This window comes from Radiomyces spectabilis, assembly GCF_025331425.1.
Source record: "Radiomyces spectabilis strain NRRL 2753 chromosome Unknown BYT42scaffold_3, whole genome shotgun sequence".
Classification (NCBI taxonomy): domain Eukaryota; kingdom Fungi; phylum Mucoromycota; class Mucoromycetes; order Mucorales; family Radiomycetaceae; genus Radiomyces; species Radiomyces spectabilis.
The window spans coordinates 792,579-811,645 of NW_026251928.1; the positions used below are offsets into that span (position 1 = coordinate 792,579).

Sequence of the window (19,067 nt, forward strand, 5' to 3'; positions counted from 1 at the left end):
TGGCTTTTCTTGTTTTTCTATGTTATGAGGTCGCTGTCTGCAGAAACGTTCTTGCGGCCGTGTGCGCTGCTTTTTACAGTATTATGCTTGGCCATCGTCGCTGTGTCCGGGCTTGACGCTGGGCAGACCACCCTGCGTGTCGCGGCAGGCCAAGCCGCCAATGACTCGCTGCTATGGGGGACGTATCGTCCCAACCTGTATTTTGGCACACGTCCACGTCTTCCTGAATCCCTGTCCACCGGACTCTTATGGTTTGACGGTAGTCGTTTCCAAAGTATTCAAAGTAAGCACAAACGCAGGCGTCAACGGTGTCGCTCTCTCTCTCTCACACACAATGTATTACAGAAATGCGACACGCTTGCGATCAAGGCGATGATATCAATGGTTATGGATATCAGAGACACGACGGAAGACAATATGCATCTCAGACCATCAATGACGGGCCAAGCAACATTGCCATCACCACTGAATTCATCAAAGTACCTGGTGCCAATCCTGGTAAAATATCGAGAGAAAACCGAAAATAAGCAACAGGCTGAAAGAACTTACGTAATGGACTGTAGGTGGTAATTGGGGCGTGCGGATTCGAGGCAAGCCTATGCGCAAAGATGGTAAATAGGATGGATTAAGCATAAAAAAAAAGACCCATACTGATAATCTTTGTTCATGGCCAATTTTTTTTTCTCGATCAGCTCCTAGTATTACAAATATTCTGTTTTACATTGGACTCGAAGGATCGGGTAGTATGGATATTGTGAGCAAGTTGTCGGATAAAGTAAGTGTACGCCAGCGCTGTTGATTGGATATCCCATCTGATGAAGTGTGGCGTTTTTGTCTTAGGGCCTCGAATCGCCCGTCCGACTCGAAGGGGATACGCCCGACTTGGGTGATTTCGAAATCCAGATTGTAGAAGGACCTCTGAATGAGCATCCGACTTCTACCACGGGCCAGGATTTATCTCGCACTCAATGGTTCGGACGCGAAGCTCCCGATGGATTCTTGTGGAAAGCAAAAGGTACGCATGTCCGGTGGAATCGTGATGCGACAGCATATGTTAATTCATCTGGTTTTGGCGGGTTTAGAAATGATCATGGAGAACCTGTTATTGTCAGCACGTAAAAGAGTAATGCAGGGTAGCCAAGAGGACGCTCTCCAAAATCCATCGTCTTACTTTACCCTGAGCAACGAGTTGGTCGAATCCGAAGACGAAGTCGCCAACTTTTACATTTTCCAAAAAGTGTTTGCAGGCGAATTCCAGGTACTGGACCAGCCGACATGTAAGAAAAAAAAAGGCATCCGCTCATTTTTTTCTTATGCTATGCAAATAGTTTGATGTGTTATTCCGTTCACTGAATGAAGCCGGCCGCCAATTCTCCAGTAAATGCTGTGATCCGATGTTTTTCTTCTTTTAACCTCGCTTTTAATATGTTGCCGTTGTAGGTGAGAAATTGGGAGCTGAATTGATTCGTCAGGAACGCGAGTTTGATGCCCGTTTTGAAAAAACGTTTCATTTGGAGGAAAAAGGCTTTTCCCAACGCGAGGTCGGATTTGCGCAATACCTGCTAAGCAACCTTGTCGGTGGAATTGGTTACTTTTATGGATCTTCGATTGTCGATCGGTCGCGCGGGCCGTTGGAGGATGAAATGACAAATCCGGGTGAATCCAAACCTCAGCTGGATGGACCCCATCATTTGTTTACGGCGACACCCAGTCGCCCTTTCTTCCCGAGAGGATTTTACTGGGATGAAGGATTCCACCAGCTGCTCATTGGCAAATGGGACAATGACCTTAGCTTGGCGATTATCAAGGACTGGGTTGCCCTGATTGACGAAAATGGTTGGGTCGCCAGAGAACAGATCCTCGGTGATGAAGCGCGAAGCAAAGTCCCCGCTGAATTCCAGACCCAGTTTCCTCATTATGCTAACCCGCCTACTCTGTACCTTGCAATCAAGCGTTACGTCGATCGTGTCACCCGTCACGCCGACGCCATGAACGATGAACCTCAACTCACGTCGTTCCAGGATCCCGAGACCGTACGCTCCCTTCATTTGCATGATCCTGTCTTGGCTCGTACTTGGCTGGAATCCGTGTACCCGAAACTCAGACTGAATTGGCAATGGTTCCGTCAAACCCAACGCGGCGATCTCTCCCACTTTGGTCGTGACGCCCCCAACGACGAAGCTTACCGCTGGCGCGGTCGCACACCGAATCACACATTGACCTCAGGTAAAAAGCGAAATGAATCAAGGAAGTAGATAGGCGCAGCGGATACTTAAATGCGGCTGCGGTCTTGGTCTTTTTTTTTTTCTAGGATTGGACGATTATCCACGCGGAGAGCCTCCGAATGTTGGTGAACTTCATGTGGATTTGTTAGCATGGATGGCGTACGCTACTGAGCTTCTTAAAGACATTGCGATGCATTTGGGAGATGATTATGCGGCCGATGTACAGGAATATACCAAAGCGCACAAGCAAATGCTTGTCAATTTGGATGTGTTGCACTGGAGTGACGAGCATCAAGCGTACTGTGATCAAACCATCGAAGACGATGCAGGCAAACGTGAACCTGTGCATGTTTGCCACAAGGGTTACGTATCGTTGTTCCCCATGACTCTCGGTCTCTTGCCTGCCGATTCGCCCAAATTGGGGGCGATTCTGGACATGATGCGCAACGAAAACGAATTATGGTCTCCATACGGTCTTCGCTCACTGTCTGCCTCTGATCCATTCTATCGTACTGGCGAGATTTACTGGCGAGGCCCTATTTGGATCAATATAAACTTTATGGCTTTGCAAAGTCTTTACAACGTAAGTTCACCGAGCCGCAATTTCACGCAAGTGTCCCTCTCTTTTTGTAACATTTATGGCGTGCGTAGAATTATATCCATGTCCCCGGTCCGTATCAGCAACGTGCCCAAGATATATATACCGATCTTCGAAAGAACATCATTTCCAACGTATTCAAGGTAAAAAAAAAAAAAGAAATAGGCACACTCTAGTGCGAAAAATACGAGGGGTCTCATTTTGAATTTCTTTGTAGGATTATGTGAAAACTGGCTATGTCTGGGAACAGTACGATGATCGCACCGGTCAGGGCCTGCGTAGTCATCCTTTCACGGGCTGGACCAGCCTTGTGTTATTAATCATGGCAGAAGAGTATTAAAAAAAAAATTCCGTGCCAACAAAGAATTTTCCCTTTTTTTGATTCAAAACTTTTGTAAGATAATTACAATGCATACAAGGATTACTGTGTAACTTTAAGACAAATTACAAAGAGATCGATAGCGATGCGGATCATTGTGATGATGATGCTGCTGATGGTTTTTGTCTATCTCTATCACCATGATATTGCTTGGTGTAACCTCTTGTCTTTGGCCCGCCTCTTGATCCATGATCGTGGCCGTTACGTGCACCGTGATTGGACGGTTTGTTGGCCGGAGGCGCTTGCTTGGGACCCACCATGGCGGCAGACAAGTTGATGACATTGGCATAGGGCAGGGAAATACCGCGGTATCCAGAGCATCTACAGAAAAATAATGCGTGAATACATGCTTCTCCCAATCTTCGCGCTGCAAGTTTTTTCTCTTACCTTCCATCCAAATCTTTACCGGCCATAAAAGGAGTATCCATAACGACATCCACGACCTTTTCCTGAACACCGACCACGGTTCCCTTGGCAGCAAAAGGCACCGCACCGGAATCCAAGGCGTAGACAATGCGATCACCCAGACGGAATTCTTGGCCACCCAAACGGGTCTCGGCTTCGGCAGGCCGCATGAGCACATTGCGAGGAATACGTCGAATCACCACCTTTTTGAATTCCACTTGATCATACTTTTCAATATATTGGGAACTCAAATCTTCCAACAACTTCACAAATGGCTAAAACAACAGTCAGTCAGGCTGCGTTTCTTCATCAATACTAAAAAAAAAAGCCGCCCCCCAGCAGCTCTTGGTGTGTACAACTTACTGCTTCCATTTCTTCAACTTCCAATCCAGCACGCGGCAAGTCGTCGACCTTCTTTTCTTTGAGCCATGCTTTCATTTTTTGCAGTTCCTTTGGACCGTTTTCTGACCAGACAAGGTCTTGGACGTGAAGCATAGCTGTGTGGTGGATGAGTGATGGATTGAAATACGCTTTCCCACTGCGAACAAAACTTACCTCCACCCTTTTGACCGCTGACCATGTCAATAAACTTGGGGAACGCTTGCATGTATTCCGTAATCAGCTGAATGGCCTTGGCAGAGTATTCCCAGTGACCGGCCGAGGATTTGCGTGTGTAACCAAGCACCTTTTGCTGCTTGCCTTCGAATTTCAAGCTCAAGCCCACATTGACACGTTGTGTGTTCTTGTCGAGAATCAAGAGGGACGACGTTATCTTGGACAGAACGAGCGGACTCAGTTTGAGTTGTTGGCTCACTGCAAAGGATGGCAAATAAGTCACCACCTCGTTCTGCTGCATGGCCACTTGATGGCCAAAAGTGGGTTCCACAGCGTCTTTATCGTTTCTTGGCACCACCATTTGAATATCCACGGTCTGTTTGCTACTGTGGCCCACGACGGTTGCCAGGGCACCGTAGTACATGTTGTCAAGGAAAAACACTTGGCTGCCGATGGGATACTCTTCCTCAATCGGAGGTGGTGGTTGTTCTTTGTAACGAGGATCCTCATTGTTCACTCGGAGCACACACATTTGAACGGGAATCAGTTCATCTTCCGCAGGATTGACATACTCTTTCACCAAAGCTCCGTTCTCCGTTCGTTTCATGCCTCGCAACACACAGACATGCAAACCCACTTCGGTTTTTCCAATATCCAGACCAAACCGTTTGCTGGCCAAGTATTCCACACGACCGATACGATTACGCCACGAGGTGGCATCCTCTTCACTGTGCAGTGACTCGCGAATCTGGCGCTTCTTGCCCATGAATTTCATGTAGTACTTGGCATCCACCGAAGAGACACCAATCACCACCGCTTCCTGAAGGTAAGGATAATCTATCAACGCCATCCAAAAGTAAGTCGATCTCACCCTCTCAACAAAAAAGGGGGGTTTTAGACTTACGGACAAAGACACGCTTGTATAAAAGTAATTTCGCAATGTTTTGAATGTCACTGGAAGCAAAAGCATTTTCCAGAGTGACGACCATGGTTTCGTTTCGACTGTCTTGCTGGAAAACATTGACGCCATGGAATTTGAGTTCGCCGTGGTGTGGAATGGTTTGCAACGAAGGGAAACCGGCTAAAGCATCCTTGCCAATTTTGGCACCGTCAAGCAACCCTTTCTTAAATGATAAGCCGCCTTCAAGCGTGGGTAAATGGAATAGTTCTTCGCGGGCCATGCAGTGATGAATATCCGGGAAAACGCCAGGAAGAGGACTGGGATAGATCGTTGCTTTCTCGGGGGTTTCACTGCCCATTTTCGCGTCATAGACGAACTTGTAACTTTCTCCGAATCGGGTCATGGCGCGCTGGGCATCGGTCAGACGATGTTCACGTTCTTTCATCGCTTGCAGTAAACGAGTTTCGTCAATAAATGGGATCTTGACCACCGCCTCCCACTCTTGTTTCTTGCCATTCATATCAATGTCAAAATCTCGAGGATAAAAGTCAATAATAGGCGATGAAGGATCCACCATCAATTCCTATACAGCAGGATAATTCACATCAGCTTTTCTCGGAATCGATTCACTCCAAGTCGTTTGTTTGGTTTCGCTTTTTTTACCTGATAAGCTGGAGGAAGTAGCTTCTTGCTGAGACTGGGCAACACGCCCATCAATTGCTCGAATGGCTTAAAGGGCTGACCCAATTGGAATGGATGATCTTGGAAGCGTACAATATTCTTCAGGTCCGAAATTTTGGGAGCATAGTAATAAGGATAGAACCATCCCCAAGACGCCACACCGTTGTAATAGTAGCGAAGTACCCACTGAATACCAATCATGTAAGATCCGATAAGTTCTTCCATTTGTTGAGGATTATCAATGTCAATGTCCATTTTTTCCTAAAAAAAAAGAAAAAGAACATGATCAGTACCTTCACAAGAAAAGACAAGGTTTTTTATCTTTTTTTTTTTTTTTTTTTTTTTTTTTTTTTTTTTTTTTTTTTTTTTTTTTTTTACCTTGTAATAGTAGGCTTTCCATTCTTTGAGTCCCTTTTCGTACTTTTCCTTTTCAATACGATCCAGTTCCTCTTCGGTCTGGGTGTCAGAAATGATTTCGGCACTTTCGTATTTTTTGAGTACACGATCGCGGGCGGCAATGGCTTCTTCATCTTCCGATACTTCTTCATCATCATCTTCGGTTTCGTTTTCATAGAATTCGATGTAGACATGCTTGGTACCGTCTTCGTTGGAGTATTCCGTGGCATACATCAGCCCCAGCTTACGTGCAAGCTCTTCAATAAATTTACGATCGCGAGCCTTGATATTGGGTGGGAAATGATACGATTCGGCTTTGCCAGGTTGATGTTCCAATACAAATTCTCGTACTTGAAAGAAAAGTTGTTGTTGGGAAGTCGTCATGACTATTGCGAGCAAAGAATTCAGCAAGGATGAACACAGTTGATTCAATAATCAAGCGTCTCTTGTTTACCTTGTCTGGATCGTTTCTTCTTTTCCAATTCATGCAACAATTCGCGTTCCGTTTGACCTTCTTCACGTTTACCGGCCAGGTACAACAGGTTGGCATGTTCAGCTTCGTACGCATCGTGTTCCACACTGTCAGCCAAGGCGTCCAAAATCTTTTGCAGCCTTTCCATATCGACGCGACCTCCGTCCTGGATGTAACCGCTGCAGGTCGGCAACACTTGTTTGTAGATACCAAACATGAGACCCAGGGCGCCTTCGTGAATGTGAACATTGGGAAGATGAGGCAAGAAATCGTTGCCAACGAATAACGCGAGAAGAATAAAATCGTCCAACACACGTTCAAGATCGTACTTGAACGATAGTGACTGTTCAAGCGAGTGGAACTCGAGATCCAAGTATTCTCTCAATAGAGACAGATGCATCAGATAGAAATTTTGATTATCGACGCTAAAGATCATAAAACGGGCAGCGTGAGTCAATTGAGTTATTTTTCCAGGGATCGCTTCATGTTTCTTACCCAGTTTTTCTCTTGGATCGTTGTCGACCAAAGTTGACTTCCTCTCGTAACAAGGCAAAATGAGGATCGTGACTTAACAAGCCTAGCATGACCAAATCGGCATCCAGACCGTAAAGACAGTGACGGATGTTGTTGTTGTAATCCGGTTGCGCTTTGGCCAGACGAATGTATTCCATAATTTTATGTTCTCCTTCACCAGGCACTTCGGGACCGGACAGTACAATTTCCACATTTCGCCAGTTGGAGTCCTCCGACACTTTTTTGCTGATAAAGTAACGGAGCTGCAACGTCAACTTTCTCATAAATTCCGTTCCTAAGTAACAGCAATAGGTTACACTCACACGGCCTTTTTTTATTTTTCGGCTGTATCCCGTGGTTACCTGGCGTAATACAATTACTGTCAAAGGGATCCTCGTCTGGTAATTCTTCGCCCTTTTGTATCGCTCTCTGTCGAGCGTCTTCTGCATCTTTCGCGGTACGGAAACGTCTCGACCGCTGTTGGTTCATCTTGGCTCGTGGTGCCACACCATCAATGGCAAGAAAGAAAAGTTTCTTTGGCTTGATTTTCGTGAACAAGTGATCCACATAGTTGAAAATGGCCAACCAAATCTGCTCTTCCGTAATACGAAAATGGGCATCGTCGCTGTTGTTGTGCGAGCAGTTATGAATGATACCATTCATGTCCAAGTATAGATTGTCTAATGGTCATTTAGCCAAGGCGTTGTCCTCTGTAGAAAAGACCAAGACCGTCTTACCGAATTCAGGTATGCTGTTTTCCGTAATAAGCTGCGAGCACATTGGATAGCGCTCGCTATAAAGGACCGTGCGAATATACGAAAAATAAGTGTTGCTGTGCTTTAATAAACGGGAGCTGACTGTTCCATTTACCTCATCCAGCGAAAGAATTTCGGAATTCCCATAGTGTACACTCAAAAACGTATTGGTTGTCTCCTGTTGCAAAAGAAAAAAAAATGTAAGGAAAAAAGTGAGTCGACCAACTACGGCAATGGCGGGATTGGAAATTTCGCTTTTACGTGACGGGCTTTTTATGGGCGTTGCTGCGTCGCTTTTTTTGGGATTCCCTCAGAGATCTCCTTTTTTTTTTTTGCTGCGGTCGCATAACACAGCCATACCATCCTTCATACCAACCGCAGCGTCATGATAAACTTTCAAAACAAGCATCATGCACTATCTCTGTATATGCATTTATAAAAAACAAGTCCATCTACACTTTTGAAGCGCATGTGCACAGGCACGGTTGCCTGACGATTTATGAGAACCAGGAAGCGATTAACAAGACCGGCAAAGGTGAACTGAAAACAAGACGTCTGCAACACTACAAGAACATAAGATTGGCACAGGCAAAAGCAGGTACGGTCATCTTTACGACTGTATAAGATGTGTTGTTATTGACCAACGCATTGTATAATCAAATACCCTGCTGTGACGCTGCTCTCGCGTATGAATGCAATAGATTGACCTTTTTGGTTTTTTTTTGCAGGAACAGAAAACACTAACCAAGTTGTGTTATAAAACAGTGGAAAGTGTTCTTTTTATTTTTGCACCAGCTTCAGATGATAAGATTTAGGTCTAAAAAGAGTGAAAACGTACTGTGTTACCAATGGCGTTTCAGTGAGGGTTACTGAACGAACTTACCTTGTGAATTGGCTAAAGCATTGCTTACTCAAGGAGAATCCCAAACCGCTGTCTTTGGCGCCGACCCAAGCCAAAGCCGGATCCACATAATCACATCGGTTCATAAACCATGTACCGCAGTCAATCTGATCGCCAATCGCCACTGCCTTTTCAGGGCTGGACGTCCAAATACTGGCCGTCAGGCCATACGAGGAATCGTTCATTAACCGGATAGCTTCTTCATCCGACGATACTTTCATAATACCAAGCACAGGTCCAAACGTCTGTAGACAATGAATGAATATCCATTGTATTCCGGCCATCCGCTACTCAATTTTTTTTACCTCTTCCTGCATCACCGTCATGTCGTGAGTCACATTGACAAGTATTTGAGGGGCGACATAGGTCGTGTTTTCCTAGATATTCGAGGTAAAACAATGATTTCCCGGTAAGTTCTCGGCTTGCAAGTAAGAAGATGGTTAGTTGTATACCTTGTCTTTGGGAAAGTATTTCTGGGTGTCAATCAGACACTTGGCTCCCTTTTCGACTAGTGCAAAGATGATGTTTGAGCCCATGGCCATTTTTGATATGTCTATAACTTTTAACATTTACCAGCATCCTTGACATGGGCACGGACATTGTTGGCGAAACGCAGGTTAGCCATGGGTCCGAGGGTCGTTTTTTCGTCGTTGGGGTCACCGAGCACATAGTTCTGTCAAACGTAATATCGTTAGAGTAGACTATCACCCGTCAGATTAGAAACCAAACCGTACCTCCGTGACAGCCACTGCTTTCTTTACAAAGGCATCGTAGACACTTTCGTGCACGTAACATCGTTCAATGGAACAACAACATTGACCGGAATTGAAAAAGGCACCGTCGACAATATTTTCGGCGGCGTAATCAATATCGGCGTCCGGAAGCACGTAGGCCGGATCTTTGCCGCCGAGTTCCATACCCAAACCTAGTCAAATAGAAACATATTAAAAATAAAAATTTTCTCAGCATCACATGAAGACTTTTTTTTTAGATAGTTTTACCTATCAAGCGATGGGAATCACCGATGGCTTGTCGAATCTTCTTTCCCACGGCCACGCTTCCGGTAAAACTGACATACTTGACTTTAGGGTGTTGAGCCAAGTAAGCTGCTCCGTCATCATCGACGTGAACGACCTGCACCACTTCACGCGGAACGCCCGCTTCATGCAATGTTTGCACAAAGATGTCGGCACATTTAGGCGTTTGCGGAGATTGTTTCAGCAGAACGGGGTTTCCAGCCAAAAGTGCAGGAATCACGTTATTGACTGGTAGACATGCAACAACAAGGTATGTATAAGACACGCAAAAATAAAAGAGGCAAAGAGATGTTACGGCGTACCTGCTGTTAGATAAGGATAGTTCCAAGCGGCAATGATAAAGATGGGACCGAGGGGTTCCTTTCGTAAATAACGTTTGACATGTGGTTGATCTTCAATCACTTCGTCCTTTAAGCATTCTTCGGCGACGGAAAGCACGTAACCAGCTCGTTCAAGGACCCCGTTGATTTCACCTACGCCATAACGTTTGGGTCGTCCCATTTGCGAAGCTAAGGATTCAGCGACTTGTTCTTGCTTTTGTTTAAACAGTTGACAGAACTGTTGCAACATTTGCACACGGTCTGTGACGGGCACTTTTTGCCAGCTACGAAAGGCATCGGTCGCTTTATCAACGACTTTATCGATTTCTGAATGCGATAGACATGGAATATCAAAAAGAGGTTGCTGAGTCGCGGGTGAAATAACCGTAAAGGATGTCATGTTTGAGCAGGAAACGATGGAAGGAGGAAAAAGAAGCGGTGATAGTTCCAATTTGACATTCCGCTTTGCCCAAATAAAAAAAGAAAAGAGAGCCGAAAAGAAAAAAAGGAACTCAGATTCAAACCATGACGACAAAATAGGCAGTGGTGACACATGGATTAGTGAGGGACTTCCAAATGCAAAAATGCCATAATGAATGAAAAAAAAAATTATGGGGGGAGCTACTTTTTTTTTGGTTGGAATAGATAGAAGCTAGTTTGGCGCGACGATCTGTTTACTTTTCTTTTTTCTTCTTTTCTTTTGCTTATTGTTTTCTTTTTATCATGGCGCTCGTCGACAAACTGCCGAAAAGGCGGCTTTTGATAGTTGTTCTTTGCGTGGTCTTCTTTTTGACGATCGCCTCCCTTTTAAGCACGGTGTATCCATCGACGAGCAAGTATGACGACTTATTATCGGGTCACTCGCTCACCGAAAACGAAAACGTTCGGGTACCTGAAGTCGCGCCAGCCAGCAATGAACCAGCACCGGCTAGTGATGAAGCAGTGGAAGAGGCAGAAAAAGTCGATATCAATACCGAGCCTACCAAGGCAGATGAATGGATTCCCAAAAATTTTGATCCGCCATCCAAGGAAATGTTGGACGCCATCAATCGTAATGTGAAAGTCAGCAAACGGGATCGCGTTCTGTTAACGGCAGTGGTCAACTCGGGTATGGCGGATTATACACTCAACTGGATCGAATCGTTAAAACGGACCAAACTCGATGATAAATTTTTGGTGTTTGCTATTGATGACGGGCTGGTGGATATTATGACGAAACATGGTTACAAAGATCACGTCGTTGCTATCCCTCCCGATTGGTTCCATAAAGAAGTCTCGGAAGAGTTCCAGGGATGGCTCGAAGGCACTTATACACCGATCACGCATTCAAAATCGTTAGTGGTGGAACGTCTTTTGTACTGGGATGTGACGGTCTGGTTTTCGGATGTGGATATTGTTCTGACTTCGCCGGCTATCTATGACTACCTCATTACCAAATTGGATGCTCGCAGTGTGGGTAAGAAGAGTCAGCGACGATATATCACCGAGGCTTTGTTTACGCAAGAAGTGGAAGAAAAGTTGATCAACAGTGGATTTTACATCATGCGACCGACCGATACCAACAAACGGCTGTTGGCCGATTCCATCACTATTTCGGACAATGAACCCAACGTCACTCAGCAACAAGCGATGAATCGGTTACTGGATGATCTTGATTTGGGATTCCGAACTAGTGCAATTGCGTTGCTGGATTTGGCTCTCTTCCCTCACGGACGATTGTTCTTTGAACAACACGTACCTACAAAGTACGGTCTCGAGCCAATGATGGTTCATGCAAACTGGCGCCGAGGTGATGATAAAAGAAAGGCGCTTCAAGCCGCCAATCTGTGGTATATTGAAGATACACCCAAAGTTTAAAAGCTAGACCCGAAAAAAGCGATGGCACTTTCCAAACCGCCAAACCTGTGGCACACTTTTTAAACTTCTATACACAAAAAAAAGAACATAGCACAGCGATTTTTTTCGATTTTATATACATTTTCATTCCAATACCAAGACAATGATGGTTGAAACATTGTGAAACAATAAGAAAAAAGAGATAATTTTTTTATTGTCTGATTTTTTTACTTTCTTTGAATCTTCCACAAGAGATCGTCATCGTCAGAATCAAGCTTGCATTCCTTTAATTTGGTGCCGCCGGAAATCTTATCATGCGAGATGCATCGAGGAATCATGTCGTACAAATGCGAAGCGGATACGATCTTGAAATATTTCTTGTGAGGCACAGCCAACCACAGTTGTTTAGGTGGATAAATGGGGTCGTAACCTCCGTGATTGCTAGACTTTTTCGTGTCTACTTCACATTGCCACAACTACCCAAAAACGCGTAGATCAATTAAAGAAATGCCTTAAACAAGAGCCGCAATGCATAAAGTTATAAATGTGTATGTCAGTTACTTACCACTGCAGCATCAGGATAACCGCCCTTACCGTTGCCTACGGTCTGTAGATAACAGATTGAATTGAGTCACTAACGTCACGACACGACAAGGGCGAAAAAAGGAAAAAGAGGGCCAACTTACCCAGCGTGTCGAGATACATTTTTCGAGATTGGCATTGTTTCGACCGTGGGCCGAGAAATATTTTGTTTTCTTGTGCTTCTTGATTTGCCATTTAATTTGGCCCGATTTTTGCGGCTCCACGATATTGTTTTTGCTGATAAACGCTAAATGCTGACCAGAGCTGGAGGTGAAGACGTAATTTCCGGGCTTCAAGGTTCTGGCCGCCTTGTACAAAGCATTGCCATCTTTTTTGCCGGTTTTACTGACCCCTTGAGCTTGGGTCAGGGCAACGAACAAGACAACCACCAGGGTTATCAGAAACAACGATCGTGCCATGAAGATCGTTTTAGAGAAATGTAAAAGAAAAGGGAAAGCGTAAGAGAAGAAGAGAAGAGAAAAGCGCGATAGAACAATGACAGTTTATTAAAAAATGAATTTTTTTTTGTGAAGCATGTTTGATGAAGTACCACGTACACTTTGCGGAAAGAGGCAACGGTGGCTGCTATTGAATATGCGTAAATTGACAAGAATAATGAATTCGATTAACCGCGATGAATCGTGTTACGAGATGATGGACAAGCCTCGATTTTGGGGGAGTGTTTTCGGGGGCGGTTCTATTTTTGTAACAACGATCAATGATTGGCGGGACTAATGGCGCTATTCAAAATGTGTAAAATAAAGAAAAAAAAATACAGAGGGCCAGAACCCCTTTTCTCGTTGGTTTCCCTCTTTCCTTTTCCTTTTTTTTTATATATATGGTTGCCATTACGTACAAGTTTGATGCGTTTAGTTTTGACGGCATTTGTCAGACGGTGGCACTGAGCTTATGTCCTCTTATTGGAAAATATGACGGCATTGAGCCCGTCTGTTACTCCCGCAACGTCGATTTGGCCGGCAATCTCATCTTCCAACCTGGTAAATTTTCGTATATAGTTTATTGTCGATTGTCTCTTGGACGGTCCCATTGGCAGTGCATGGCGTTCATGCAACGAGTCATCATGGTTTTCACGTCATACTGATACCTATTTCGTATAGCCACATTGATCATTGATATCGTTGCTATCATTATGACGGCTATCATGATTTACCATATTCGATCTAAATACACAGCAGTTGGTACGTTGAACTCTCCTTTTGCCCAGGAAAAAAAAAAGCAATGCCAAAAAAAAAAATAGGGATCAATAGCATCATATTAAAACTAACTGCATCATACAGGTCGAAAGGAAATTGTCATGTTTTTTTATTTATACATGGTCACTGTCTTTCTCGAAATGCTGTTGATTACCGGTATCATTCCCACCTCATCTCCTGTATATCCAGTAAGTGGATCATTTACCTAGTTGCGACTAAACGAACCCCATGGCTGACCGCACCTTTTTTTTTCATCTTTTACAGTGGTTTACGGCGGTGCACATTGGTTTGATTAGTGCCACGTTTTGGTGTCTTCTCCTGAACGGCTTTGTTGGTTTCCAGTTTGCGGAAGACGGTACCCCGTTGTCTCTTTGGGTAAGTTGTTGCAATGAGTTTCTCCGCCGAGATGCATACAACAAAAAGAAAAACAAAACGTCTGATATGTTATCTTTTTTTTTTTTCTTGACAGTCTATTCGTATCAGTTCTTTTGTATTATTTATTCTCGTGGGCTTTATTGCGATTGCCACATTTCAACAGATCGGGCCTTTCTCGTACAGCAGCCCGGGAGCATTATGGGTGTTTTATTTCATCATCAACGGCATTGCTTTCATTATTTACGTTATTTCGCAAATCATCCTCGTGGTGAATACGCTCGACGACCGTTGGCCTTTGGGTGATATTCTTTTCGGTACCGCCTTTTTCATTATTGGACAGGTGTTGATGTACGTTTTCTCGGTGGTGATTTGCGATCAAGTTAAACACTACGTAGACGGCATGTTCTTTGGCACCATCTGTACGTTATTGGCGGTGATGATGGTGTACAAGTACTGGGATTCGATTACCAAGGAAGATCTTGAATTCTCGGTCGGTTCGAAACAGAACGTGTGGGAAGTCAAGGAACTGTTGGGCGAAGATGAACTTGGTCAGAACTACAGTGCACCGTACAGTGGACAGACCATGCCTCATCAGCCACAATACGGTCAGCAATATCAACAATATGAACATCCTTACTAGACAAACAATGCTTTTTTCCCTCTTTTTTTCTCTTTTCCACCTCCCGCATCCAACCTATTTTCTCTCCATCCCCAAGTTGGATTGTTTTTTTTGGATTTTCTCCACGTTGTGCTTCTCCTTTTTACAAGTTTTGTCCATAAAAATTCATTTATTCATATTAGCATTCATTTTCTCGGATTTTTATTCATTGTTTATCATGTTGTCTATTTTGCTTGTTTTTCCTTGACTCGAAAATGGGTTTTTTCATTGTTGTTGTTTTTAGACTGTAAAAATGGACGTGCATGAAGTAGGGTGACACCTGTGTTTCCTTGCCAAAAAAACACCGACGCTCTTAGCCCACATGGACTTCTTTTGCGCTTGACTTCCAAACCTCGAAATTGCGCTGAGGGTTTGGTTTGCTGCTCGATCCGTCAATCTTCGATATTAAATAATGTGCCTAGTTCACAGTGAAAAATACAGCTATACTACCTGTAAAGTGGATAGGTGGTCACACAGTCAGTCCATGGGGTCTCCTTCTGCCGCAAAACACAACTCAGTACTGAGAGGCTCAAATATATTAAAGCAACAAACGGTGTTGCCTTCACCGTGAAGCTATCGATGCAAGAGTAGTGTTGGTAAATATGTTTTCAATTTTTTCAAAAAAAAAAGGAATAAGCCATTCTTTTTTTTTTTTATGGTGGGAGTTCTTTTGGCAGTCGGGAAATTCCCCCAAACTAAGCAAGCAGGATCTTTTGCCACTGGTTTGCTGCCCTACCGATTTTTCCATTTTTCTTACAGTACGCCGTTGTCCAATGTCGGTCATGGAAAATGAAGAGGAAGCTTCGTTGAATGACCACTCTCATCTGTACCATACCTTGGAATGTGGTGCGGATGGAAAACCGGGCGGCATTCTAATCACTAGTGTTGGTCAACAAGTGCTTCCTCAAGTGTGGATTGGCGGCTACAAAGCATATGAATCCAGAAGCTTTTTGAACAAAAACCGTATCACTCGCATTCTCAGTCTCGGTCACTTTAAACCACTGTATGCACCGACCGAATTTGTCCACGAGGTAAGCAACATGAGCGCATGCCACTCGCTAGGAGACGCGACGACGGGGCAGAGAGACACGGACAAAGAGAATCAGAGAGTACTAATAGCATGGCGCGTCGACTCATAGATTATTCCCATTGCGGATAATCCCGAATCCAACATTATTCAGCATTTTCCAAAGACATTTGAGTTGATTGACACTTGGATCGCTCAAGGTCAGAATATCCTCGTTCACTGCCTTGCAGGTGTTTCACGAAGTCCTACCGTGGTCACGGCGTATTTAATGAAAAAGCGACAGTTGCATCCCAAAGCAGCCTTGGCGGTGATCAAACAAATGCGACCCTTTGTCAACCCAAATCCGGGCTTCATGAATCAACTTCGACTGTACCAAGATATGAACTGCGAATTTGATCCCAATAATCCCGTTTACATTGCCTACCACCAAAAACATCCTTATGACGCCAGTCATATTGGTCACAAAGAATACGAAAGCGAACGATGAACCTTTTCTTGTTTGTTGATAGATGGCTTCTTTTTTTTATGGATTTTTCTCTATTATCCTTTACCACTTCCCACAAGCTTTTGTGCTTTCCCTTCCATGCAGTCGTGCGCATTCCCAAAAAGCGGTTATCCTGTATATTTCAAACTCAGCGGTTGGGTGAAATTGTTGGTTAATTTTTTTTTTCCAACCTTGTGGTCCCGTCCAACTTCCCATAGAATAAAAAAAAGAGAAAAGAAAATAGAAATTCAATCCGTCATGTCTTCTGTTGGGAAAAAGTCCAAATGGGAATCCGATGAAAGTGACGTTGACGAAAAGCATCAGTCCCATGAAAAGAAGAAGCAAAAGAAGCCGGTCAAACCAGCTGTCGTCAAGCCGGCATCGGCCACCCCCGACTCACGACCGGCATCACCTGTCCGTCACGTATTACGACGACCACCTACTTCAGCCGTCCAACCCATTCTCGCCAGCTGTCGTAGCGTCGATTGTTACGAGCGACTTAATCATATTGAAGAAGGATCGTACGGCATCGTTTTTCGCGCTCGAGATCGCGAAACTGGCGATATTGTCGCTTTGAAAAAGCTAAAGTTGGAAAAGGAAAAAAACGGTTTTCCTGTCACCAGTTTACGTGAAATCCATACATTGATGATTGCCAAGCATCCCAACATTGTCAATGTCCGTGAAATTGTCATGGGCAACCGGCTCGATCAGTAAGTGCGCAACAAAAAGAGAGAAAGACCAGATGGGCTCATGGAATGTTTTGCCCTGCGTTATCGACAGAGTCTTTATTGTCATGGATTTCATTGATCACGATCTGAAAACCCTCATGACCGATATGCGCGCTCCGTTTCTGCAGTCCGAAGTCAAAACACTAATGATTCAATTACTGTCGGCTGTGGCCTTGATGCACGACAACTGGATCATCCACCGTGATTTGAAAACCAGCAATTTGTTACTGAACAATCGAGGCGAAATCAAAGTCGCTGATTTTGGTCTTGCAAGGAAATACGGAAGTCCCATGGGCCATATGACACAGCTCGTCGTCACCCTTTGGTACAGGTACGTTCACAGGAATCGTCACCGCAATAACAAGGAAACTAAATTATGGCGTCATGATAAAAGAGCTCCCGAGTTGTTGTTGGGCGCAAAGGAATATACAACCGCCATTGACATGTGGTCCATTGGCTGTATCTTTGGTGAACTCATCAACAACGAACCTCTGCTGGAAGGTCGAAGTGAAATTGATCAAATTGACAAGGTACGTCGACTAATGCAAAGGGGTAGCACAGAGAACTCACTGTAACCACTAATTTTTCTTCAGATATTCAAGTTATTAGGCACACCCAACGAAGACATTTGGCCGGGACTAATGGAACTGCCACATGCCAAGAATATCTCATTTAACCAGTATCGTCACAGCACCCTCCGTAGCCGGTTTCCGTATCTCACAAGTGCAGGTCTGGACCTGCTTTCACAACTTCTGGCCTACGATCCCGACAAACGAATAACAGCAGAGCAAGCTCTCAAGCATCCCTATTTCAGGTATCCATTGAAATGAGACAGCGTTTGCTATCGATAGAGGACTATGCTAACCACAACGTCTGAATGACAAAAATTAGTGAACGACCATTGCCCAAAGATCCCTCCTTGTTTCCTACCTGGCCTTCCAAGGGTGAAAAGTAAGACACAGAAAAAGCAACACTGCAGAGTAGCTTGTTTCTGATGACTAACATTGTATGTATAGGAAAAAGAAGGCATTTAGTCCTTCGGCGCCTCAAGCCGCTCACGCCGCCATGGAACCCGACGATGACGAAGATCCTGGATTGGCAGGCACCCTTTTTGGTGGCGCTCAAGCAACCGATACAGCCGGTTTCCGACTCAAGTTAGCATAACGATCCGGTTTCCATACACCAAGACGTATTATACGCATTTACACTCGCACACACACACACACACACACACACATGGTTCGCCAATATCAGCAGCAATGAACCGGGACGACTATAATAAAAATATCCAGTATTTATTTCCATTTCATTCAGAAACACAGAGATATAGAGAAAGGTTGGGGGGTACGTGATCGCAACAAGAGGCAAATCAAAAACAAAAAGTATCCCCGTAGACTGGAATATTGGTATGATTGCCGTGAACTAAACGGCTTGGAACTTGTGGTTCCCTTGTTTTTAGCGCTTTCATTGTTGATAAAACAGTCGCCGAATGCTCGAGTATCAAACGACGATCAGACGTAGCTTGACCTCAATTTCCTAAATGTCGAAAGTAATCGATTGAATCTGTAACTTTGGGGCGGCTTTCACCAACGTCGATTCTTTCTTTTATGCTTTCTTGGCATGCATGCCTCCTTTTCTTTTTGCGCACGAGATCTCCCTGAACCCTGACATCTGATTTTCTAATGACCAAGCAGTCTACAGTTTATTCAACCTTTTTGGCTTATTTTGCGTTGTCTATTTCCCGCTATTGTGCCGTGCCTTGTATTTAAAATGACTTAATTCGCAACCATGGCAGTCAAACTGAAACCCTTTGTATTTACCAATTTAAAGTAGACTTGGTTGGGCAGATTGGTCAAGGGCTACATACGCTAGTAATGACTTGCGTACCACAGGAATCCTTTGGATCGTTAAAGCATGACCATTCGTTTTTTTTTTCTTTTCATAGTGGAGATTTAATTTTTAGGAACCAACAGCTGCAGGCGCGCTGTTCATTTGTTCAACGGCTTTAAATTATTTGATCCGCCG

General features: G+C 44.3%; 5 protein-coding genes across 5 annotated transcripts; 4 read left to right on the forward strand and 1 right to left on the reverse strand.

Annotated features, from left to right (window-relative positions):
- The first annotated feature begins 1 nt into the window (after window position 1).
- Window positions 2-3,179, forward strand: BYT42DRAFT_559421 (glycoside hydrolase). Its single transcript, XM_051567116.1, has 11 exons — window positions 2-283; window positions 346-498; window positions 564-611; window positions 693-775; window positions 841-1,015; window positions 1,083-1,258; window positions 1,329-1,377; window positions 1,441-2,226; window positions 2,312-2,808; window positions 2,877-2,966; window positions 3,041-3,179. Exons 1-11 carry the CDS (start codon window positions 25-27, stop codon window positions 3,161-3,163), a joined length of 2,439 nt encoding a protein of 812 aa, XP_051426046.1. The 5' UTR covers window positions 2-24; the 3' UTR covers window positions 3,164-3,179.
- BYT42DRAFT_597311 (exoribonuclease 1) lies at window positions 3,180-10,601 on the reverse strand. The gene is made up of 18 exons (XM_051570945.1): window positions 10,121-10,601; window positions 9,783-10,046; window positions 9,516-9,706; window positions 9,355-9,454; window positions 9,234-9,289; window positions 9,087-9,158; window positions 8,764-9,026; window positions 7,863-7,918; window positions 7,488-7,805; window positions 7,108-7,420; window positions 6,595-7,037; window positions 6,123-6,526; window positions 5,727-6,005; window positions 5,067-5,646; window positions 4,163-4,999; window positions 3,971-4,104; window positions 3,590-3,882; window positions 3,180-3,523 (listed from the first exon to the last, which is right to left on the reverse strand). Exons 1-18 carry the CDS (start codon window positions 10,536-10,538, stop codon window positions 3,295-3,297), a joined length of 5,250 nt encoding a protein of 1,749 aa, XP_051426047.1. The 5' UTR covers window positions 10,539-10,601; the 3' UTR covers window positions 3,180-3,294.
- A 260-nt stretch (window positions 10,602-10,861) lies between these two features.
- Window positions 10,862-14,785, forward strand: BYT42DRAFT_592283 (chitin synthase III catalytic subunit-domain-containing protein; the record flags this gene model as incomplete). The annotated part of the gene is made up of 7 exons (XM_051570607.1): window positions 10,862-10,994; window positions 11,037-11,967; window positions 13,430-13,554; window positions 13,675-13,755; window positions 13,855-13,958; window positions 14,035-14,145; window positions 14,240-14,785. The coding sequence occupies 7 exons, from the start codon at window positions 10,862-10,864 to the stop codon at window positions 14,783-14,785; spliced, it is 2,031 nt and encodes a 676-aa protein (XP_051426048.1).
- An 800-nt stretch (window positions 14,786-15,585) lies between these two features.
- BYT42DRAFT_492147 (protein-tyrosine phosphatase-like protein) lies at window positions 15,586-16,317 on the forward strand (the record flags this gene model as incomplete). The annotated part of the gene is made up of 2 exons (XM_051564127.1): window positions 15,586-15,834; window positions 15,943-16,317. 2 exons carry the CDS (start codon window positions 15,586-15,588, stop codon window positions 16,315-16,317), a joined length of 624 nt encoding a protein of 207 aa, XP_051426049.1.
- A 255-nt stretch (window positions 16,318-16,572) lies between these two features.
- On the forward strand, window positions 16,573-18,206 carry BYT42DRAFT_611313 (Pkinase-domain-containing protein; the record flags this gene model as incomplete). The annotated part of the gene is made up of 6 exons (XM_051571489.1): window positions 16,573-17,024; window positions 17,095-17,373; window positions 17,437-17,572; window positions 17,636-17,856; window positions 17,934-17,993; window positions 18,059-18,206. 6 exons carry the CDS (start codon window positions 16,573-16,575, stop codon window positions 18,204-18,206), a joined length of 1,296 nt encoding a protein of 431 aa, XP_051426050.1.
- Between the last annotated feature and the right edge of the window lie 861 nt (window positions 18,207-19,067).